Source organism: Oncorhynchus mykiss, chromosome 23 (assembly GCF_013265735.2).
Source record: "Oncorhynchus mykiss isolate Arlee chromosome 23, USDA_OmykA_1.1, whole genome shotgun sequence".
Classification (NCBI taxonomy): Eukaryota; Metazoa; Chordata; class Actinopteri; order Salmoniformes; family Salmonidae; genus Oncorhynchus; species Oncorhynchus mykiss.
In genome coordinates, this window is record NC_048587.1 from 44501098 (window position 1) to 44521977 (window position 20880).

Sequence of the window (20880 nt, forward strand, 5' to 3'; positions counted from 1 at the left end):
GTAGCAGCAAGTTCCCATTGCCAGGTATAGTTTACATCCAAAATGGCACCCTATTCCTATATAGTGTACTACTTTTGACCAGAACCATGGTCAAAAGTAGTGCACTCTTTCTGAAATAGGGTGTCATTTGGGACGCACTCACTGTGGTGTTCCATTCCAGGATAGATGTTCCCTCCCCTCTACCCTCCTTCACTCCTCTTTACAGATCTGATTGGACTGTATAGGCCTAAGTGAAATCAATGTGAGAGATTGTTTTGACCTATCCAGTTGTCTCAGACATAAAAGGGAGGTAATGAGGGCAGAGAATACAGCCAATCTGGGGTTGTGTCCCAAATAGCACCATATTCCCGATATAGTGCACTACTTTCTATTAGCCCTGGTCAAAAGTACAGCTCTATAAAGGGAATAGGGTGCCATTCGGGATGCACCCTAGAGCTCAAAGAGCAGCCTGGAGCTTCCCCTTTCAGGACTGCAGTGCGTGAGTGGGGGGGAGAAATCTCCCTCATAAACAGAGGCCAACTTAAAAACAACAAGGAGAAATGGAACAGATTATCAGCCTCCATCTATGAAACACTAAAAGCACCTGCTCTATTCTAGGTGCTTTGTTTGTGATGCTAATCACATGCACAGATTGGGTGGGGGTGGGTGGGAAACGGTGTTCCTGTTCCTACACTAACCAGCTCTCTGTTAGATCCTGAGCCTAGACAATTGCATAAGGGGAAGGATTTTCACTTAAAATGAATTACTTTGCTTGTTGCTTAGCAACCAAAAAAACGGACTCTCATTGTATACATACATGTGTGCCAGTTGCCTGTCGACTGATTGACATTACATCTGTGTGTGTGGGTGTGTGATTCTTGGGGGAGAGAAAATAGAGGAAGACAGGAGTGAGTGAGTGAGTGACATGCAAAAGAGGAGAGGGCAGAAGGAAGGGAGAGCTGGATGACACACGGAAGAGTGATTAATGTTCGTTCCATTGGTTCGATCTGGTAAAAACGCTGGCTTACTCATCATTACCTAGTGTTCCAGTCTCTCATGGTGCTTTAAAGTGGAACTGACAGCGTTTTAGCAACGTGAAATAAAATCAGTTTATATACACCCGCTGAAAGAATATGAGGCCTTTTTTTTAATGTATGAGAAGTTAGATATAGACATTTTCACATTTTCAAACTTTGATAGAATGTTTGGGAATGAAAGTAAGGCATTTCTGAAAATTCTATAGCAATATAGAGTGGGAAAGCGGCCATGCGTTTGGACAATTAATAGACACTACAGTAAATAAAACCTAATAAAAATGTGTCAAGTCTTGTCCAGGGCTATGTTCAATACGTTTCTACGTTCTGGAACGTTCAATTGAACGGAAACGGTGCTGTACTGAACGACCAGTTGAAAAGAGGGGAGAGGTTGGGTTGTGGGTTGGGGAGAGCTGTCAGCACGGCCACTGCCCTTTTAAATATGTCACTCATTGCTTCAAGGTACACCTCGCCACACCCATCAAACAGGAGCAAACGTACCTCAAAGTCTGTGCAAAAACGTTCAAGAATGTTTTGGGGAAATGTGTCATTCAGTACAAACCGTTCTGTAACATAGTAAACATTCAAGTGAACTGAACACACCTCAGGATAGACTCTACACAGACAGGGGTGCCATAGCCAATCAGAGCTAAATAAGCCATTTGCCACATGGGCCTGTCATCCTTCCCTTTGAACTGGACTGTGTTTACAGGCAGTAGCACCAGCGTGACTTTAGATCGTTAGAAAGCATTCGCCAAAAGCCACAAAATAGTGGATTTCTGCAAATATGTAAATACCACGGGAATGCCTTAGATTTGGGAACTTTACAGTTCTATTGATCAAACAACCATGAACAGGTAGGGTCTCGCTTCCTCTGTTGCCTATGCACATCATCAACAACAACGTCATCATCAACAACAACAATAACAAGATCAACAACTGTTAGCCAGAGCAAGATGAGCTCAAATCTATGGAGGGAACAGTAGATAAACCCTCCCCCCCCCCAAAAAAATGAGCTTGTAGTCGGCAGACTAAATTGCAATGATAAACAATAGGAATAGTAGACTGCTCGCCCTTCTGCAGCTTGCCTGCCAATGCATTGTTTTCCTAACCCACGTTTTGACAACTGAATGCGAACATGCCTGCCCTCCCATTTGATTGATGCCAAATATATTTGATTGACAACTAAGTGATATGCTAACTGTGGATAACAGTCTTTCAAGTTCAGCATAGCTAGCTAGAAAACGGATTCCCATTTCTTGCTAGCTAGCAAACGGATTCCCATTTCTTGCTAGCTAGCAAACGGATTCCCATTTCTTGCTAGCTAGCAAACGGATTCCCATTTCTTGCTAGCTAGCAAACTGATTCCCATTTCCTGCTAGCTAGCAAACTGATTCACAGTTCTTGTTAACTAACCAGATGACACCTGCATCTCTAGCTCTAGCTAGTGATGGGGTAACAAACCTTCCTGAAGCATTGAGCATTTCCAGCCAATTGTGTCAAAAATAAGTTTGTTACTCCAGGCTTTGAGTCACACAGTGTACACTATTGGCACCTGCTGATCAAAATCATTTAGAGCAGCCAAATTATTATAGACAACGTCCCACATTCCATAGCGCCTGCACAGGATAGCATTTTTGTATTCTACCAAACTAATCAAGTGGCTGTTCGACGAAACAAAGCTTGATCACATGCTTCTGATAAAGCGATAAACTGTTCAGCAATTTCGACGCATGCCTCGGAGCTCCGGTATCAAACCTTAAATCACTAGCTGTAACCAATTAATCAGGCATTGAACTGCATCCATCTATTCTGCCAACAACGCCTTATTCTACGTCATTCATTTTTTTGTCAAATAGAACATATCTTTAGAGCCTCTTATAAAGTTGGTTTTGTGGTCATTTGATATTTTTGAGAGATATGATTGTCTGTTTGTTTCATATCTGTAAACTAGTTAAAACACTGTCAGTCTTTATTGTCATGCCAAAAATGTATTTTAGAGTGGGCTGCAAGCAGCACATACAGTATGGAGACAGACTATAGTGCAACAGGTTGATAGTCAAATAACCACTTTCCCTTAGTAATTTCCCTTAGTAATGCCAAAGCATTATTTCCCTCACAGTAGAAATAATCATGATTTTCATATTAACCGTCCAGGCAGGCGATGCGAAACAGCTTAGTGAGGATAATGACTTTTAGATGGGTATTTTACTCACCAGCTGTATATGTATACATGACTGAGAGTACTACAGTAATCTCATACTGGTCTCGTTTCATACTGGTTCACACCTCACACACTACTCTTCTCACTGGTCTAGTTCTCTTAGCATTGGCTCATAAAGCAGTGGTCATCTCAGCACTATAATTCATCAAAACAAGATTATTATTTTCTTGACCAACTCAAATCTTTGTTGTCAAATAGATCCATGCTCATTAGAGTGATTGAATCCTCTATATTATACATGGTTGATACAACGATTGGAGAGAAACGGAGAGAGCGAGAAAGATCACTGAAGTTCCAAGTCCTTCCCTCTCTTTGCCATCTCTCTCACTGATCTGCATTAGGTTAGGAGGTGATTACTACACTGGATGATTAAACACAGAACTCAATGTCTAGCCACATCTATGATGCATTGTTACCTGTACTGTAGAGTTTTACGCATTAGTTTTTCTCCAAGTTTGGAGGATGAGAAAAAGGCTCTGTCCCAAATGGCACCATATGCCCTATATAGTGCACTACTTTTGACCAGATCCCTATGGGCCTTGGTCAAAAGTAGTGCACTATAGGGAGGTATCCCTATTGATTGCACTTAATTTGTGATCTAATAATCTGCTAAAGTAACCTGACCACTAACTGCTCACCTCATTAGTTGTACAATAAAGTGATACCAGGTGTGTTCATCAACAAACAGTATTAAGTAATGTAACGTTATTCATGATCGGCCAGATGACATAATCCAGAGCTCTTAACCGCTAGGGTACCTGCTGCCCTTCTTACAGCAGAATTATACAAATAAAATTGTCACCCCTACCCCTACACAGCATGGGAATGTCAAGACTGCAAACACAGTCCATACACAGCCATGGGAATGTCAAGACTGCAAACACAGTCCATACACAGCCATGTGAATGTCAAGACTGCAAACACAGTCCATACACAGCCATGGGAATGTCAAGACTGCAAACACAGTCCATACACAGCCATGGGAATGTCAAAACTGCAAACACAGTCCATACACAGCCATGGGAATGTCAAGACTGCAAACACAGTCCATACACAGCCATGGGAATGTCAAGACTGCAAACACAGTCCGTACACAGCCATGGGAATGTCAAGACTTCAAACACAGTCCATACACAGCCATGGGAATGTCAAGACTGCAGTAGTAAGATGAAGGTTTGAACTGCTAGTGGTGAGCATGCATTCACTGTAAATAAAACCCTGCAATATTTACAGTAAATTACTGGCAGCACAGTAGCCAGTAAATTACTGTCAATTTACTGGCCAAATATAATTTCTCTTTTAAAATATGGTATGATACTTTATTCTGTGGTACAGTATTCTCACTAATGCAACAAATATAGCATCTTACAAGACATACCTCAAAATATGTTAATGTGCCCTAGATTATTTTGCCACCCACAACATTCTCCCACAATGCACCACAACTCACAGAATGCTGCTGTAAATATACAGCAAAACAGGTAATACAGTACTTTACTGTGAAGTGTAGTGGAATGCCATTAAACCCACAACATGCATTGCTCTTTACAGTACTGTTGTCACGCCCTGACCTTAGATATCTCTGTTTTTCTATATATTTTGGTTAGGTCAGGGTGGGTACTCTAGTTTTGTATGTCTAGGGTTTTTGTATGTCTGTTGGCCTGATATGGTTCCCAATCAGAGACAGCTGTTTATTGTTGTCTCTGATTGGGGATCATATTTAGGTAGCCATTTCCTCTTTTGTGTTGTGGGATCTTGACTAGTTTGTATAGCGTCACGTTTCGTTTGTTGATTTTGTTGTTTTTGTTCAGTGTTTCATCCATTAAAAGAGAATGTACGCATAACACGCTGCTCCTTGGTCTCACTCATATGACGATCGTGACAACTGTACTGTAATGTAGGTTTACAGTATCTAACTGTAAAAGTTTTGCTGTAAATTTACAGCAACTTGTCAGTGTTGCTGACACCTTTATCAACTATTGATATAGATATTTGGTCACTCTAGTGACACACACAGTATGGTTCTGGCAACTGATGATGCTTTTAAAGAATGTCTCTTTGACACACAACAATGCTTGACTGGTGTAATAGAACAGCAGCTGTCAGTGGTGGGGGTGTGTCCAGGGTAGAGACTGGGGAAAACTATTCCTGACTAACTGTTGGAATCTTGTCAACTAACTGTGTGTGTGCGGTGCGTGTTTGCGAGCCTACATATTTTCCTGGACAACATTGCTTCATTGAAAAGTTTGTCATTGTAACCAGAGGTGTCTAAAGTATTTCTTCAGATGCAATCTCACCTTTTGTTAATTTGTGTATTTGTCGCAGTCTGATCGAGTTACACTTCTATTAAATAAACTGAATATACATTCTGCATGTATATATAGTATGAAGTACCACAGCTGCCTTTCATCCATCAATTGCTAAGACAGGCCTACATGACCGTCCTACATAACAGGCCTACATGACAGGCCTACAGATGACAATGGCTTTAACAAGTTGCTTTGGTTCTAAACCTGCTCGTGTAATTTCAGACAATGAAGAAACGAGATGACACACGGTTGTAAGTGATACATACATCTGTGTTTGTTCATTCAACATTAGGCCAAATATACCACGGAGTGTTTTTATAAAAAATGGTGTCCTACCTCAAAACAAAACAAACATTTCTAAAAACAAAAATAAAATTCCCAAAAAACATTTTCATAATGAATACATGAAAAAAAAGTATACTTTCGGTATTGTAATTATTTGATATGATGATTAGTTTCTGATTTCTGACAGGTCAAATAATTCTCACTTGAAACAACAGGTGTCAAGAATACAGGCAGAGCTCAAGAGCCTCAGTAATATTATGCCAAATCATTACACAAAAGATCTGCACATCTAAAACGCATATACTCTAATTCACACTTAATAAAATACACTTGGAATGTAATAACTCACACAAGTTTCACTGTTACAATGTTATGCAGGTGTTATAACTGTATTGTAATGTTATAACTGTTTTTTCATTTGGGGGAAAGGTAACAATGTGGCTGTGATTTTTGGTGGGGAAACATTATTGCACAGACTGTCACAGGCCTATAGTAAAGAAAATACAGAATTCTATATGCATCCAAATGGTATGAAGCCAAAGTTCCACACTAAAACAGCAACATAGACATTAGTCAATTTCTGTCACAAGTTATGAAGGCATTGGAAATGTGCTGTGTGTGGACATATGAATATGACCAACCTTCTTTTTGGTGTTACAGTGGCAGCAGACGGTCCACAGGTACTTGAGAGTTCTCCAGAGCAGAATGATGAAGAGACCCCCAAAGAATGTGACCATGGAGGAGGCAAGGAAAGCCCACCACATGCGCTGCCCATTGCTATCACAGGGCACATCTGGGGAGAACGGGATGATCACATCCGTCTTGGATATGCGGATAGAGGGAGAGTCCGGGTAGTAACTATGTTTACCTTTAGGCATTATTCTGAGGCTACTGATGCCCAGGGATAGGTTTCCATGTTCTATATCTAGTATCCAGACGATATGGGTAGTTCCAGCCAGTGCCCCATATCCCACAATTCAGCCATATTGCTTCAACTAACTACCAACCTTCCTTCCTGTACTCTACCCTGTCCGTTTACATCAGTCCTTCAATGTAAATGTTGTGTTCTCAGCGACCTGTGACGCAAAAACTGCACTTCAAAGGATAGGATATGATCGTTCCATTAGCAGAAGTCATTCACAGATCGCACAATAAGTTTTATGCGAATTGTATGCTAAATCAGATATTTCTTCAAAACTCGTTCATATAATTACATATTGAAAATCCCGTTGCTGTTCTTCTTTGTTGTTTATTTTGGTGTAATAGTTCAATATTTCCAGGAAAGGCAGCAATTATCTTCGAGTCACACGTCGTTCTGGTTTCTCCATCAGGTAACCAAATCGCGTAAAGGCAATCGATGGTAACCCTCGCCCTCACTCACAAAACTCCACCTTGTTGAGTCCGTTATTTCTGGTCCATTTAGCGCTCTCGTTGGGTGTTGATTACTACTTTCTCTTTTTATGACAGCATATGACTTTCCGTTCATTAAAGCTGTTCAATAATGGTTTCCATAGGTTTTCTTGTCCTCTTCTTGCTTCAGTGGCGGCCAGATGATAGCGGCTGACTGTCAGATCTATTTGGAAGATGATAAGGAACTGGGAGGGCGATTTACAGGTAGCGGGGGTGGAGCCATAATATGCACTAAACCCAATGTCTTGAAAGCGTTTTGCGTCTGGGGGAGAAGGAGAGGATTACTTTTTCCCGAAAAGAATAAAGCAGAAATATGTTGTCCACATATCGGCTTGAATAGAACCTGTTGAAAAGCCACACAAAAGCAATCTGTTGCTCTTTTAACGTTTCTTCATGCCAAGAAAACAAGTAGGCTACCTAGAATTTAAGTGAAAATACGTAGCTTTGTCACATGTAAAATATTCATACAAAATGTATAATTTAAAGCATGATTACATTTATTGATTTTAAAGATGGATTATGATGATGAAATTAAGCAATTAAATCAATTAATTCATAGCTCGGAAATTATGCAGCGCCAATTGTCGTTTTAAATATATAACGTCTTGTTCTGACCGTTATCGTTAGTCAGGTTTAAAAACAACTTTTTTTTACTTTTTACCATGTACTAATTTATAAAGTGGAGATTCTGCTCTCCCTTGTGGTCACATATTGCATTGATCCCATCCCCTAATCGTGAGCCTGAGCTAGCAGAGAATATATATTTTTTTTTTACCTTTGTTTAACTTGGCAAGTCAGCAAATTCTTATTTACAATGACGGCCAAACCCGGACGACGCTAGGCCAATTGTGCGCCGCCCTATGGGACTCTCAATCACGGCCAGATGTGATACAGCTTGGAATCGAACCAGGGACTGTAGTGACGCCTCTTAATTGTATATTATACTGACAAGATAGTCGAGTGACCGCTCTAACAATGGAAATACATGGCCTCAAAAATGGAAGAGGTAGAGGGTGAGGCGGGATCAGGTAGGACCATTCTAGCCAATGAGAGGGCAGATACACACGAAGAACAGGCTATAAAGAAATCTTTGTATCTGTGCTATTTGGCGTCTGTGACAGCATGGACATCTCCATTTTAAAATAGTACATTTTATATTACATTTTTCATTGGCTGATTGCACCTAAAAATCCCCACCCAATTGACTACTTCAAAATGCTGGAAGCCCTCAATGGCAAAGTCCATGCTAAAATGGGTTATATCCATGATGAGTCCTTTATCTCTATGACAACAGGCACAACTCTGATATAACGTTGTTGTTTTTTTCAAAGTTGCCGAAATGCCATGTATGTCCAAATTCAACATTGAACTCCATACAAAAATTCCTCTCTTCGTGGACAGATTTTGGGCTGAGTAAAACCTCTCCCTTTGCCTCTTCCTCTCTGGATCGGAAGGGGAAATTGGAATGGACAGAACGTGTACATGCGCATTCCAAATCCAGTTTCATGTGCGTTTTCTACGTTTATAAGAAATCATTCTCAAGGAAAAAAACAGGTGTTTCAAATGGAGACAATAAAAATATACTGGCCGATACACCCCATTGATTACCGAAAGGTTGCCGGATCGAATCCCCGATCTGATATGTTAAATCTTTCGTTCTGCCCCTGAACAAGGCAGTTAACCCACTGTTCCCCGGTAGGCCGTCATTGTAAATAATAATTTGTTCTTAACTGACTTGCCTAGTTAAATAAAGGCAGAATTTAACGCGTTCCTGGAAATTACAGCTGGGTTTCTTAAAACGTTCCCAACGGGAGATAACATGCTCCCGAGGGCTAAACTGTGATTGCAACGAAAAACCCAAAGGGTTAAACAGCAAGCAGATCAGTTAAACTCTTATTACCTTGACAATTAGTTATGATACCAGTCATCTGGTCGAGATTCTCTACTCCCATCCCCAATGAAATATCGATCAGGAGAATCCGAAAGAAGCTGATGAATGTAAAAATACTTATTTGAGTATAAGAATATAGAAGTAGTAGGCCTGTATTTCTTTAAAACGCAGAAACGTTTTGTTTCAACATTCATTCAAATTTATTCGTAAGAAATATATTTTTAAATGAAAATGTATGGCAAATATACAACCTTTGCCAAATCATATTGTAGCAAATTAGTCTTAACAATTAAACTTTAGTAGGCTCTGGTATCACAGACACTTATATCAGTTTCATTAAAACTGTATAAATGGCCGTGTACAAACTTAAACTTTAATCAGAGAATACAAAATAACATAAAGAAAGCACTAAACCAAAGCAATGCCCTTACAAGCCACGCCTCCCAAGTCTTCTAATAAGCTGCAGTCATTACAATATATTTGGTCAAAATGCATTTTTATTGTACTTGACAAATACCAAAAGCACTAACATGCATTTCATTTTATTTAAATTACTACAAACATTACTACAAACATGATACATTACCGGTCATATGACTCCATGTCTTTCATGTGCATATGACAAATAAACAAATTAACTTAAAGAGAGCATTGCAACCAATGTCCAACGGGCAAAACTTAATTTGTACTGGGTCGTTCCACGAAATGAGTGCTCTTTCATATGTTAAGTATAAATTAATATTGCATTTTCAAAGCCTGTTACATGAAATTAAGTCCCCTTTAATATAGGCAACATTGATAATTCAATTAATCTGATTTTCAACATGAATAAAGTGCATTTTGACATGTCCCTCTGTGCACCCTCTGTAAATTCTAGGAAGATTTTAACCCACTAAAATACAAAAAAAATTCACCATCATTGCAAAGCCCAAGTTGCTTTGAAGATTATTATTTATTTATTAGTGATTCATTTACGTCTGTCCCTCATTTTAAGGTCAAATCTGTTATGTGAACTGAACTCTCATTTTAATATGGAAACATTGAACAGTCAAATCGGAAACACTTTACTTGACACCCAGTGTCATGACACGGTCATAACCATGTCATAATATGGTCATAACACTGTCATGACTCATATATTTTCACCTGTTGTGACCCATATTGCGTTATTTTATGGCTGGTTATGACACCTACATAAGAGTGTCAAAACCCCCTTTTTTTTTTCTTTTTTCCCTGCCAAGAAATGTCCTTTCGTTTGAAAGTTGTTTCTTGAATCCTTTGTTGTTGTAATTAATTCTTTACATTTTTTTTCCATAATATTTTAAATAACTTGTAGAAAATACACCTTATGACAATGTCATGAAGCATTATGACCTTCCTGTGTCACTTTACTTGGACTAAGAAAATGCACTTTATGACACTGTAGCCTAGTGGTTAGAGCGTTGGACTAGTAACCGAAAGGTTTCATGTTCAAATCCCCAAGCTGACAAGGTACAAATCTGTCGTTCTGCCCCTGAACAGGCAGTTAACCCACTGTTCCTAGGCCGTCATTGAAAATAAGAATTTGTTCTTAACTGACTTGCCTAGTTAAATAAAGGTAAAAAAAAAAATAATTTAAATTCTGACCATCGTAATCATATAAGCCAGATGGGCCTATTACATACAATTGAAGTCGGAAGTTTACATACACTTAGGTTGGAGTCATTAAAACTTGTTTTTCAACCACTTCCCCAAATTTCTGTAGGAGACAGAACGCGTCTCCTTCCTGAGCGGTATGATGGCTGCGTGGTCCCATGGTGTTTATACTTGCATACTATTGTTTGTACAGATGAACGTGGTACCTTCAGGCGTTTGGAAATTGCTCCCAAGAATGAACCAGACTTGCGGAGGTCCACAATTTTTTTTTCTTAGGTCTTGGCTGATCTATTTTCCCATGATGTCAAGCAAAGAAGCACCGAGTTTGAAGGTAGGCATTGAAATACATCCAGAGGTACACTTCCAATTGACTAAAATGATGTCAATTAGCCTATCAGAATCTTCTAAAGCCATGACATCATTTTCTGGAATTTTCCAAGCTGTTTAAAGGCACATTCAACTTAGTGTATGCAAACTTCTGACCCACTTGAATTGTGATACAGTGAATTATAAGTGAAAGAATCTGTCTGCAAACAATTGTTGGAAAAATGACTTGTGTCAAGCACTTAGTAGATGTCCTAACCGACTTGCCAAAACTAAAGTTTGTTAACAAGAAATTTGTGGAATGGTTGAAAAACTAGTTTTAATGACTCCAACCTAAGTGTATGTAAACTTCCAACTTCAACTGTAGGCTATGATGTAATGGATTTTTTTTTGTCTTGTGTGAGTTTTGACACTATAAGTGTCATACTCAGCCATAAAATAGTGCAATATGCAGCGCATTTGGAAAGTATTCAGACTCCTTGACCTTTTTCAAGTTACGTTACAGCCTTATTCATAAAATTATTAAATACATTTTTTCCCCTCATCAATCTACACACAATACCCCATAATGACAAAGAGAATACAGGTTTTTAGAAATGTTTGCAAATGTATTTAAAATAAGAAACGTATTCACATAAGTATTCAGACCCTTTGATCATCCTTGAGATGTTTCTACAACTTGATTGGAGTCCACCTGTGGTAAATTCAACCTTTCTATATAAGGTCCCACAGCTGATAGTGCATGTCAGATCAAAAACCAAGCCATGAGGTCAAAGGAATTGTCCGTAGAGCTCCAAGAAAGGATTGTGTTGAGCTACAGATCTGGGGAAGGGTACCAAAACATTTCAGCATTGAAGGTCCCTAAGAACACAGTGGCCCCCATCATTCTTAAATGGAAGAAGTTTGGAACCACGAAGACCCTTCCTAGAGCTGGCCGCCCGGCCAAACTGAGCAATCAGGGGAGAAGGGCCTTGGTCAGGGAGGTGACCAAAAACCCGTCAGAGCTCTAGAGTTCCTCTGTGGAGATGGGAGAACCTTCCAGAAGGACAACCATCTCTGCAGCACTCCCCCAATCAGGTCTTTATGGTATAGTGGCTAGACGGAAGCCATTCCTCAGTAAAAGGCACATGACAGCCCGCTGCCTATCTTATGTATAACACCTCTACCTTGTCACAACACAAATGATTTGGCTTAAACGCATTAAGAAGGAAAGAAATTCCACAAATTAACTTTCAACAAGGAACACCTGTTAATTGAAATACATTCCAGGTGACTGACTACCTCATGAAACTGGTTGAGAGAATGATGCAAAGAGTGTGCAAGCTGTCATCAAGGCAAAAGTTGGCTAAATTGAAGAATCTCAAATATAAAATATATTTTGATTTGTTTAACACTTTTTTTGGTTACTACATGAGTCCATATGTGTTATTTCATCGTTTTGATGTCTTCATTATTATACAATGCAGAAGATAGTTAAAATAAAGAAAAACCCTGGAATGAGTAGGTGTGTCCAAACTTTTGACTGGTACTGTACATGTATCTCTGCAATGCATTTTGGCATTACATGCATTTTAGCAAAGATGCAAATATATCTACATGTATTTGAAATACATTTTTACGTGACGTTAAATATAGTGAAAGTGTTAAATTAACAGTAAGTTTCCATCCAATTGGCGACAGATTTTCATGTGACTATAAAAAAATCTGCATAGAGGAAATGCAAATGTTCCCGCTAGTTGCTGTTTCCACCAAACATACTTTTTTGCTGCACTGTATTTAGTCAGCCACCAACTGTGCAAGTTGCTTGTTTGTAGGTGACCAAATACTTATTTTCCACCATCATTTGCAAATAAATTCATTAAATCCTACAATGTGATTTTCTGGATTTTTTTTCCTCATTTTGTCTGTCATAGTTGAAGTGTACCTATGATTAAAATTACAGGCCTCTCTCATCTTTTTAAGTGGGAAAACTTGCACAATTGGTGGCTGACTAAATACTTTTTTGCCCCACTGTTTTGGATTTTTTTTTAAGCACTGAGGACGCAGTGCACACAGAATGTACTTTTTTGCTCAAGTTTTCATGACCGAATTAACATCTAGAAGTTCGATGTGTTTCCATACATTATCAACTCTACCGATAGTTTTGGCACAAACTGTTGCATTAAATAACAAATATGCCCACTCTGGTCTTGGCACATGTGCTCTAGCCAACAGCTGGCAGATACAGTGTGCGTAGTCTGTGCGGGTAGGCTAGTCTCCATGAGACTATTATTGATATGATGATGAGACTATTATAGAATATTTTTACTTGTCAAACAGCAGTCAAGCATTGATCATCATGTCACCAGAATATGACCCTCGGTGTTTATTGGAAAGGCGCATCAAGAGCACCCTGCACTTTCACCATCCTTCAACATCTTCTTTGGGATTTGGTTGGCGGATACACCACCACCTACTGAACTGGAGTGTGAGGCCAGTCTCGGCCTACATTGAAGTCTCTTCATTAGTTCCTCTAACAAAGTGAAATATAGCTCTAGACACCACCACCTACCCTACATTAAAAACTTAATTCCACTACTTTGACCCTAGCTGCTCCTGCACCATCCCAACAGCCTGCACCATCCCAACAGCCCGTAACTCTTCTGAAGTCAAATCTCGTATACCCAAATACATCTCTGCAGCTGCCACCATAACATCTATTTTCTGTGATTTACATTCCATTTATGCAGTACAGTTGATAGACCATTGCTATGAATGCTAAGAATCCAACATTACTAAAGCATAAATCCTCTGTGCTGGCACAAATCTACTACTCACTGGAATCCTCTCAGGATACCTCACACTTGACCCATCCTCCTCTACTTTCTTCACTGTCTTAGCATACGACACTTGCACTACTCTAGCTCTGGCCAATTGAATCTGCCTCTCGCACCGGACACTTCCAATCCAAAACTGTAACTATCCACTCAGCAGCAGCATTCCATGTTGTATTGGTAAGCAACTCCCGTGTTTATTTGGCACTGTGTTTGAAATTCATTGCTCCACTGAGGGATCTTACATATGTGGGGTACAAAGATAAGGTAGTCATGTAAAAATAATGTTCAACACTATTATTGCATACAGAGTGAGTCCATGCAACTTATTATGTGACTTGTTAAGCAAATATTTACCTCTGAACTTATTTAGGCTTTCCATAACAAAGGGGTTGAATACTTATTGACTGAAGACATTTCAGCTTTACATTTTTAATATTTTCTAAAATGTCTAAAAACATAATTGCACTTTGATATTATGGGGTATTGTAATGGATTTTGCCTCATGGAATTCCCTATTGTCCCCCTAAAGAACATCCCAGTTACCAATAACAATGCCATCAATCAACTGTATTTATAAAGCTATTTTTACAATCAGCAGTTGTCACAAAGTGCTTAACAGTACCTCAGCCTAAATTACAAACGGGCAAGCAGAAGCATATTGGCTAGGTTGGAAAAACTCCTACCATTACCTCATCTACTGCCACTTTCCAATATCCCTGCTGTTTTCACGGTTGACTTACAGTAGTCTATTATTGTCTACATGTCTAATTGTCTTTCTGTGACAGTCTAGGTGCACTTCCATTTCTATAAAATGTGTTGTTAAATTATCCACAACTTGATTATCTCAGATTCATTCACATCACGGACACATTCCAAATCTGATTAATCAAAGTGATTCAAATATAATTCATTTAAAACGGGCCTAGCCGACGATTCTCTACTCCACCTGCGTTGGCTAGTGCAGGCAGCATAATTGTGAATCACTGAAGATCTCTGGTTGACATTTTCCTTTGTAATTGGAGGAAAGATTAAATCTGCTGAAACAAGCACGGTGGTTCGCTATGGACGTGTGTACACACACACACACATATGCTCACACACACACACACACTCTGTCTCTCTCACACACACACTGATGCAGTGGCGGCAGTGAACATGGAGAGGGTCTGACTGAAGCTAAGCCATCTCTGTCATCAGCTAAGTGCCAGCTGTCCCTGGGAGGGGAGAGGCTCGAGGCTGGGCCTTACAGTAAACTACCAGCTCTAAGCCTTGTAGCGAAGGAGAGACTGGGCCTTACAGTAAACTACCATCTCTAAGCCCTGTAGCGAAGGAGAGACTGGGCCTTACAGTACACTACCAGCTCTAAGCCCTGTAGCAAGGGGAGGCTGGGCCTTACAGCACACTACCAGCTCTAAGCCCTGTAGCGAGGGGAAGGCTGGGCCTTACAGTACACTACCAGCTCTAAGCCCTGTAGCGGGGGAGAGACTGAGCTGATCGAAGATGGGATACTGTGGCATGTACATATTTGATTGCGTTTACTGTTGTTTTTGCAGTCTGCACAGGCTCAGTTTCACATATCATGGGTGTTGTGTGATGATATTTTAATCTGATAATCAAACAAATCACTTCAAAAAGTAGGCTTTTACCACAGGTGGGCTCCAATCAAGTGGTAGAAACCTCTCAAGGATGATCAATGGAAACAGGATGCACCTGAGCTCAATTTCGAATCTCATAGCAATTTCGACTCTCATTCCATGAGGTCTGCGGCATCACAACTGCAGACCTTGTGTAACCACGCCAGCCAAGGACCTCCACATCCAGCTTTTTCACCTGCGGGATAGTCTGATTCACGTCCAGCTTGGCACTTGTAGGTTTTTACTTAAAATCAATTCAATCCAGACATTGGGACGGCATTCTGAAAAAAACTAGCTAACACACACAACATCCTGTTTGACCTACATATCCATTGTCTCTTTGTTATCTTCATTGTAAAGTTGGTACATCATGGACTGATAATGGAATGGCTACTCAGAGGAACTGGCTACCATATCAGTATTGAAACAATCAATTAGTAATGACTTTTCAACTATGACCAACAATTGAATTGCATAGCTCAAGTGTATTTGGAATGATTTCAAAAACGATCAATTCATTGATCATCACTGTGCTATCACCCAGCCCAAGACCCACCCAATCAGATTGAGCAACAAAATCATACAAATAAAACATGGAATGCTCTCTACTTGTCAGTGTTCCAAAGGGGACATCATATGTATTTTTACCTAAACATGCAAACAACATCAGATAGAATGAATAGCTTTCAGTGCACTGGAATGACATTCACCCTCATTTCAGTCAGTTAGTATTGGCCACCAATGACAGTGAATGTAATTTCTGGCTATGCTACTGCTAGATATTCCTTTTGTCCAGGTGAGAAAGGGTAGTGTGGAGTGCAATTAAGATTGTGGAGTGCATCATCTGTGGATCTGTTTTAGCAGTAATTTATTTGATTTATTCATTTTACTGTTATTTAACCAGGTAAGTTGACTGAGAACACACTCTCATTTACAGCAACAACCTGGGGAATAGTTACAGGGGAGAGGAGGGGGATGAACAAGCCAATTGTAAACTGGGGATTATTAGGTGACCATGATGGTATGAGGGCCAGATTGGGAATTTAGCCAGGACACCAGGGTTAACACCCCTACTCTTATGATAAGTGCCATGGGATCTTTTAATGACCTCAGAGAGTCAGGACACCCGCTTAACTTCCCATCTGAAAGACGGCACCCTACACAGGGCAGCATCCCCAATTACTGCCCTGGGCTATTGAGATATTTTTTTTTTAGACCTGAGGAAAGAGTGCCTCCTACTGGCCCTCCAACACCACTTCCAGCAGCATCTGATCTCCCATCCAGGGACTGACCAGGACCAACCTTGCTTAGCTTCAGAAGCAAGCCAGCAGTGGGATGCAGGGTAGTATGCTGCTGGCATATGTGAATTGGAGTGGGTCTAGGGTGGCCAGGTGAATGCTGTTGATGTGAGCCATGACCAGCCTTTCCAGCTTTTCAAAGCCCTTCATGGCTACCGACGTGAGTGCCACGGGGTGGTAATCATTTAGGCAGATTACTTTAGCTTCCTTGGGCACAGGGACTATGGTGGGCTGCTTGAAACATGTAGGTATTACAGACTCGGTCGGGAAGAGGTTGAAAATGTCAGCGAAGACACTTGACAGTTGGTCCGTGCAAGCTTTGAGTACATGTCTAGGATTTATTTCCCTGGTTGCACATGTGACATGCTAGTAAAAATGTGGTAAAACCGATTTAAGTTTGCCTGCATTAAATTCCCAGCCACTAGGAGCGTCGCCTCTGGGTGAGCATTTTCTTCTTTGCTTATGGCCTTTATAGATTTGGTTAATAGCGGTCTTAGTGCCAGCTTAGTTTTGTGGTGGTAAATAGACAGCTACGAATAATACAGATGAGAACTCTTGGTAACTTAATATTAGACATTGCACAGCAGCTGTTATTGACAAAAAGACACACCCCCACGCCTTGTCTTACGAGAGGTAGCGTCTCTGTAGTGCTGGTGCATGGAAAATCCCGCTAGCTCTATATTGTATGTATCTTCGTTCAGCCATAAAACATAAGATGTTACAGTTTTTAATGTCCTTTTGATAGGATAATCGTAGGTCATCAATTTTATTTTTCAATGATTGCACGTTTGCAAGAAGAACGGAAGGCATTGGGAGTTTACTCGATTCTCAGAAGGATGACAAATCTGCAGCCCCTTTTCCGGCGTCCTTTCTTCACGCAAAAGGCATGGATCTGGGCCTGTTCCAGTGAAAGCAGGATATCCTTCTTGTTGGACTCGTTAAAGGAAAAAGTTTCTTCCAGTCTGCGGTGAGTAATCACTGTTCTCATGCCCAGAAATTATTTTCGGCCACAAGAGACGGTAGCAGCAACATTATGTACACAATAAGTAAAATAAATAAGTTACACAATGCAAAAAAATGTAAATAAATAACACAACTGGTTGGGAGAATGTAAAACATCAGCCATGTTCTTCAGCGCCATGCTGTTCATTGACTACAGCTGAGCATTCAACACCATAGTGCCCTCATAGCTCATCACTAAGCTGGGACTAAACACCTCTCTCTGCAACTGGATCCTGGACTTCCTGACGGGCCGCTCCCAGGTGGTAAAGTAGGCAACAACACGTCTGCCGCGCTGAACCTTAACACTTGGGTGTGTACTTAGTCCCCTCCTGTATTCCTTGTTCACCCACAACTGCGTGTCCAAACACGACTCCAACACCATCATTAAGTTTGCTGACGACACAACAGTGGTAGGCCTGATCACGGACAACGATGAGACGGCCTTTAGGGAGGAGGTCAGAGACCACCTGGCAGTGTGGTGCCAGGACAACAACCTCTCCCTCAATGTGAGCAAGACAAAGGAGCTGAATGTGGAGTAAAGGAAAAGGCGGGCCGAACAGGCCCCCATTAACATCGACGAGGCTGTAGTAGAGCGTGTCGAGAGTTTCAAGTTCCTTGAAACAACGAACTATGGTCCAAACATACCAAGACAGTCGTGAAGAGGGAACGACAAAACCTTTTCCCCCTCAGGAGACTGAAAAGATTTGGCATGGGTCCCCAGATCCTCAAAAGGTTCTACAGCTGCACCATCGAGAGCATGGTGCATCACCGCCTGGTATGGCATCTGACCGTAAGGCGCTACAGAGGGTAGTGCGAATGTGCCAGTACCTCACTGGGGCCACGCTTCCTACCATCTAGGACCTATATAATATGCGGTATCAGAGGAAAGCCCATACAATTGTCAGAGACTCCAGTCATCCAAGTAATAGACTGTTTTCTCTGCTACCGCTGTTTTCTCTGCTACCGCACACCGAAGTGCCAAGTCCAGGACCAAAAGGCTCCTCAACAGCTTCTACCCCCAAGCCATTAGATCGCTGAAGAATAAAATCGCCACCAGACAATTTACATTGACCCCCCCCCCCCCCCCCCCCCCTCCCTTTTGTACACTGCTATTACTCGCTGTTTGTTTGTTACCTATGCATAGTCATTTTGCCCCCACCTACATGTTCAGATTACCTCAACTAGCCTGTACCCCTGCACACTGACTCAGTACCGGTGTCCCCTGTATATAGCCTAGTTATTGTGTTACTTTTTATTTTTACTTTTCATTTTATTCTACTTGGTAAATATTTTCTTCTTCTTGAACTGTACTGTTGGTTAAGGGCTTGTAAGTAAGGGTTTCACAGTTAAGTCTACACTTGTTGCATTTGGCGCATGTGACAAATAATGTTTGATTTGACTTGACTCTCTCACCTGGTCTTCAAATTAGGGCAAAGAGAAAAATGTGCAGTTTTATCGCTAATCTCATGCTATTCTACACATTTTGCCATGTGGCTGAGAAAGTTTTGTTTTTTAAAGCTAATTAAAGCTAAAATATAGGTGTGTTGACTGTGATAAAGGGACTGGATTATGTGCTGTCTTGTTTGCTAAATCAACAAATATAAGTAGGCAGTGATATCCATAGAAACACAGTGACATATGCCTCAATGCGGTCATATTTGTGGCTTATTGGGGGTGACTTTCAGTTAGTTATTTTTGCCCACCAGCGAGAGTGAATATAATTTCTGGCTATGCTACTGCTACATATTCCTGAGACTCTCTCACCTGGTCTTCAAATTAGGGAACTTCCATTTATATAACATGTTTGAGTATAGTATGTCTGTTAGTACAGAGACTATTCATTTAATCAATCAACAAAATGTACTTTATAAAGCCATTTTTACATCCGCATTTGTCACAAAGTGTTTTACAGAAACCCAGTCTAAAAGCCCAGAGAGCAAGCAATACAGAGGCAGAAGCACAGTTTCTAGGAAAAACTCTCTAGAAGACAGGAACGTAGGAAGAAACCTAGAGGAACCAGGCTCAGAGGGGTGGCCAGGTCTCTTCTGGCTGTACCGGGTTAGAGAGGAACCAGGCTCCGAGGGGTGGCCAGTCCACTTCTGGCTGTACCGGATAGACAGGAACCAGGCTCCGAGGGGCGGCCAGGCCTCTTCTGGCTGTACCGGTTTAGAGAGGAACCAGGCTCCGAGGGGTGGCCAGTCCACTTCTGGCTGTACCGGGTTAGAGAGGAACCAGGCTCCGAGGGGTGGCCAGGCCTCTTCTGGCTGTACCGGGTTAGAGAGGAACCAGGCTCCGAGGGGTGGCCAGGCCTCTTCTGGCTGTACCGGGTTAGAGAGGAACCAGGCTCCGAGGGGTGGCCAGGCCTCTTCTGGCTGTACCGGGTTAGAGAGGAACCAGGCTCCGAGGGGTGGCCAGTCCACTTCTGGCTGTACCGGGTTAGAGAGGAACCAGGCTCCGAGGGGTGGCCAGTCCACTTCTGGCTGTGCTGTGTGTAAAACAAATGTGAAAAATATGAATATAACAGAGACAAAAGGAGATAGATCATACAGACATGATAACAGGCATAATTACACACTCCTCTTGGAATAATATGGATACATTGGCTTCTTCTATAGACCAAATACACTAGTACCAAAGGGGACAGAGTGTAGGTCAGACAAGGAGTGAGTTGTCTTGGAAGGTTTCTCCTGCAATTACACTTCCATCAGAGTGCTCGTCACTCTTGGTCCTCAGCACACCATGTTATAACCAGTCCTGCACAAACACAAATCCAGAGGCGAGTGCAAACAACACCATCCAGAAAAACAACTAGACGAATCTTTATCAGTCATTGAAGAAAATTGTGATAAAAATATGCATGTCTGTGTATGGTGCATACCTGACCCGCTCCAAATGTGCCAGTTCACATATGCAGGTGCTGAGTTTCAGTGCAGTCCCTCGTCCCAGGAGGTAGTTGGCCTTGTGGTGAACGTTTTTGTTTGTGTGTAATGGTACAATGTAAATGTACATTACAATTAAAACAAATCACTTGGACTTGGA

The 20880-nt window shown here is 41.1% G+C and overlaps 1 protein-coding gene across 9 annotated transcripts in view; it reads right to left on the reverse strand.

Annotated features, from left to right (window-relative positions):
• LOC100301649 (calcium-activated potassium channel subunit alpha-1) overlaps positions 1 to 7432 on the reverse strand; it is a 208472-nt gene extending 201040 nt beyond the window's left edge. For 5 of the 9 annotated variants that reach the window (XM_021581131.2, XM_021581123.2, XM_021581121.2 and 2 more), the window contains exon 1: positions 6473 to 7432. In XM_021581131.2, coding sequence (XP_021436806.1) covers positions 6473 to 6709 — 237 coding nt within the window. In that variant the 5' untranslated portion in view covers positions 6710 to 7432. The remainder of the gene's footprint in view (positions 1 to 6472) is intronic. The other 4 variants (XM_021581125.2, XM_021581139.2, XM_021581133.2 and 1 more) reach the window with 1 other exon arrangement.
• Between the last annotated feature and the right edge of the window lie 13448 nt (positions 7433 to 20880).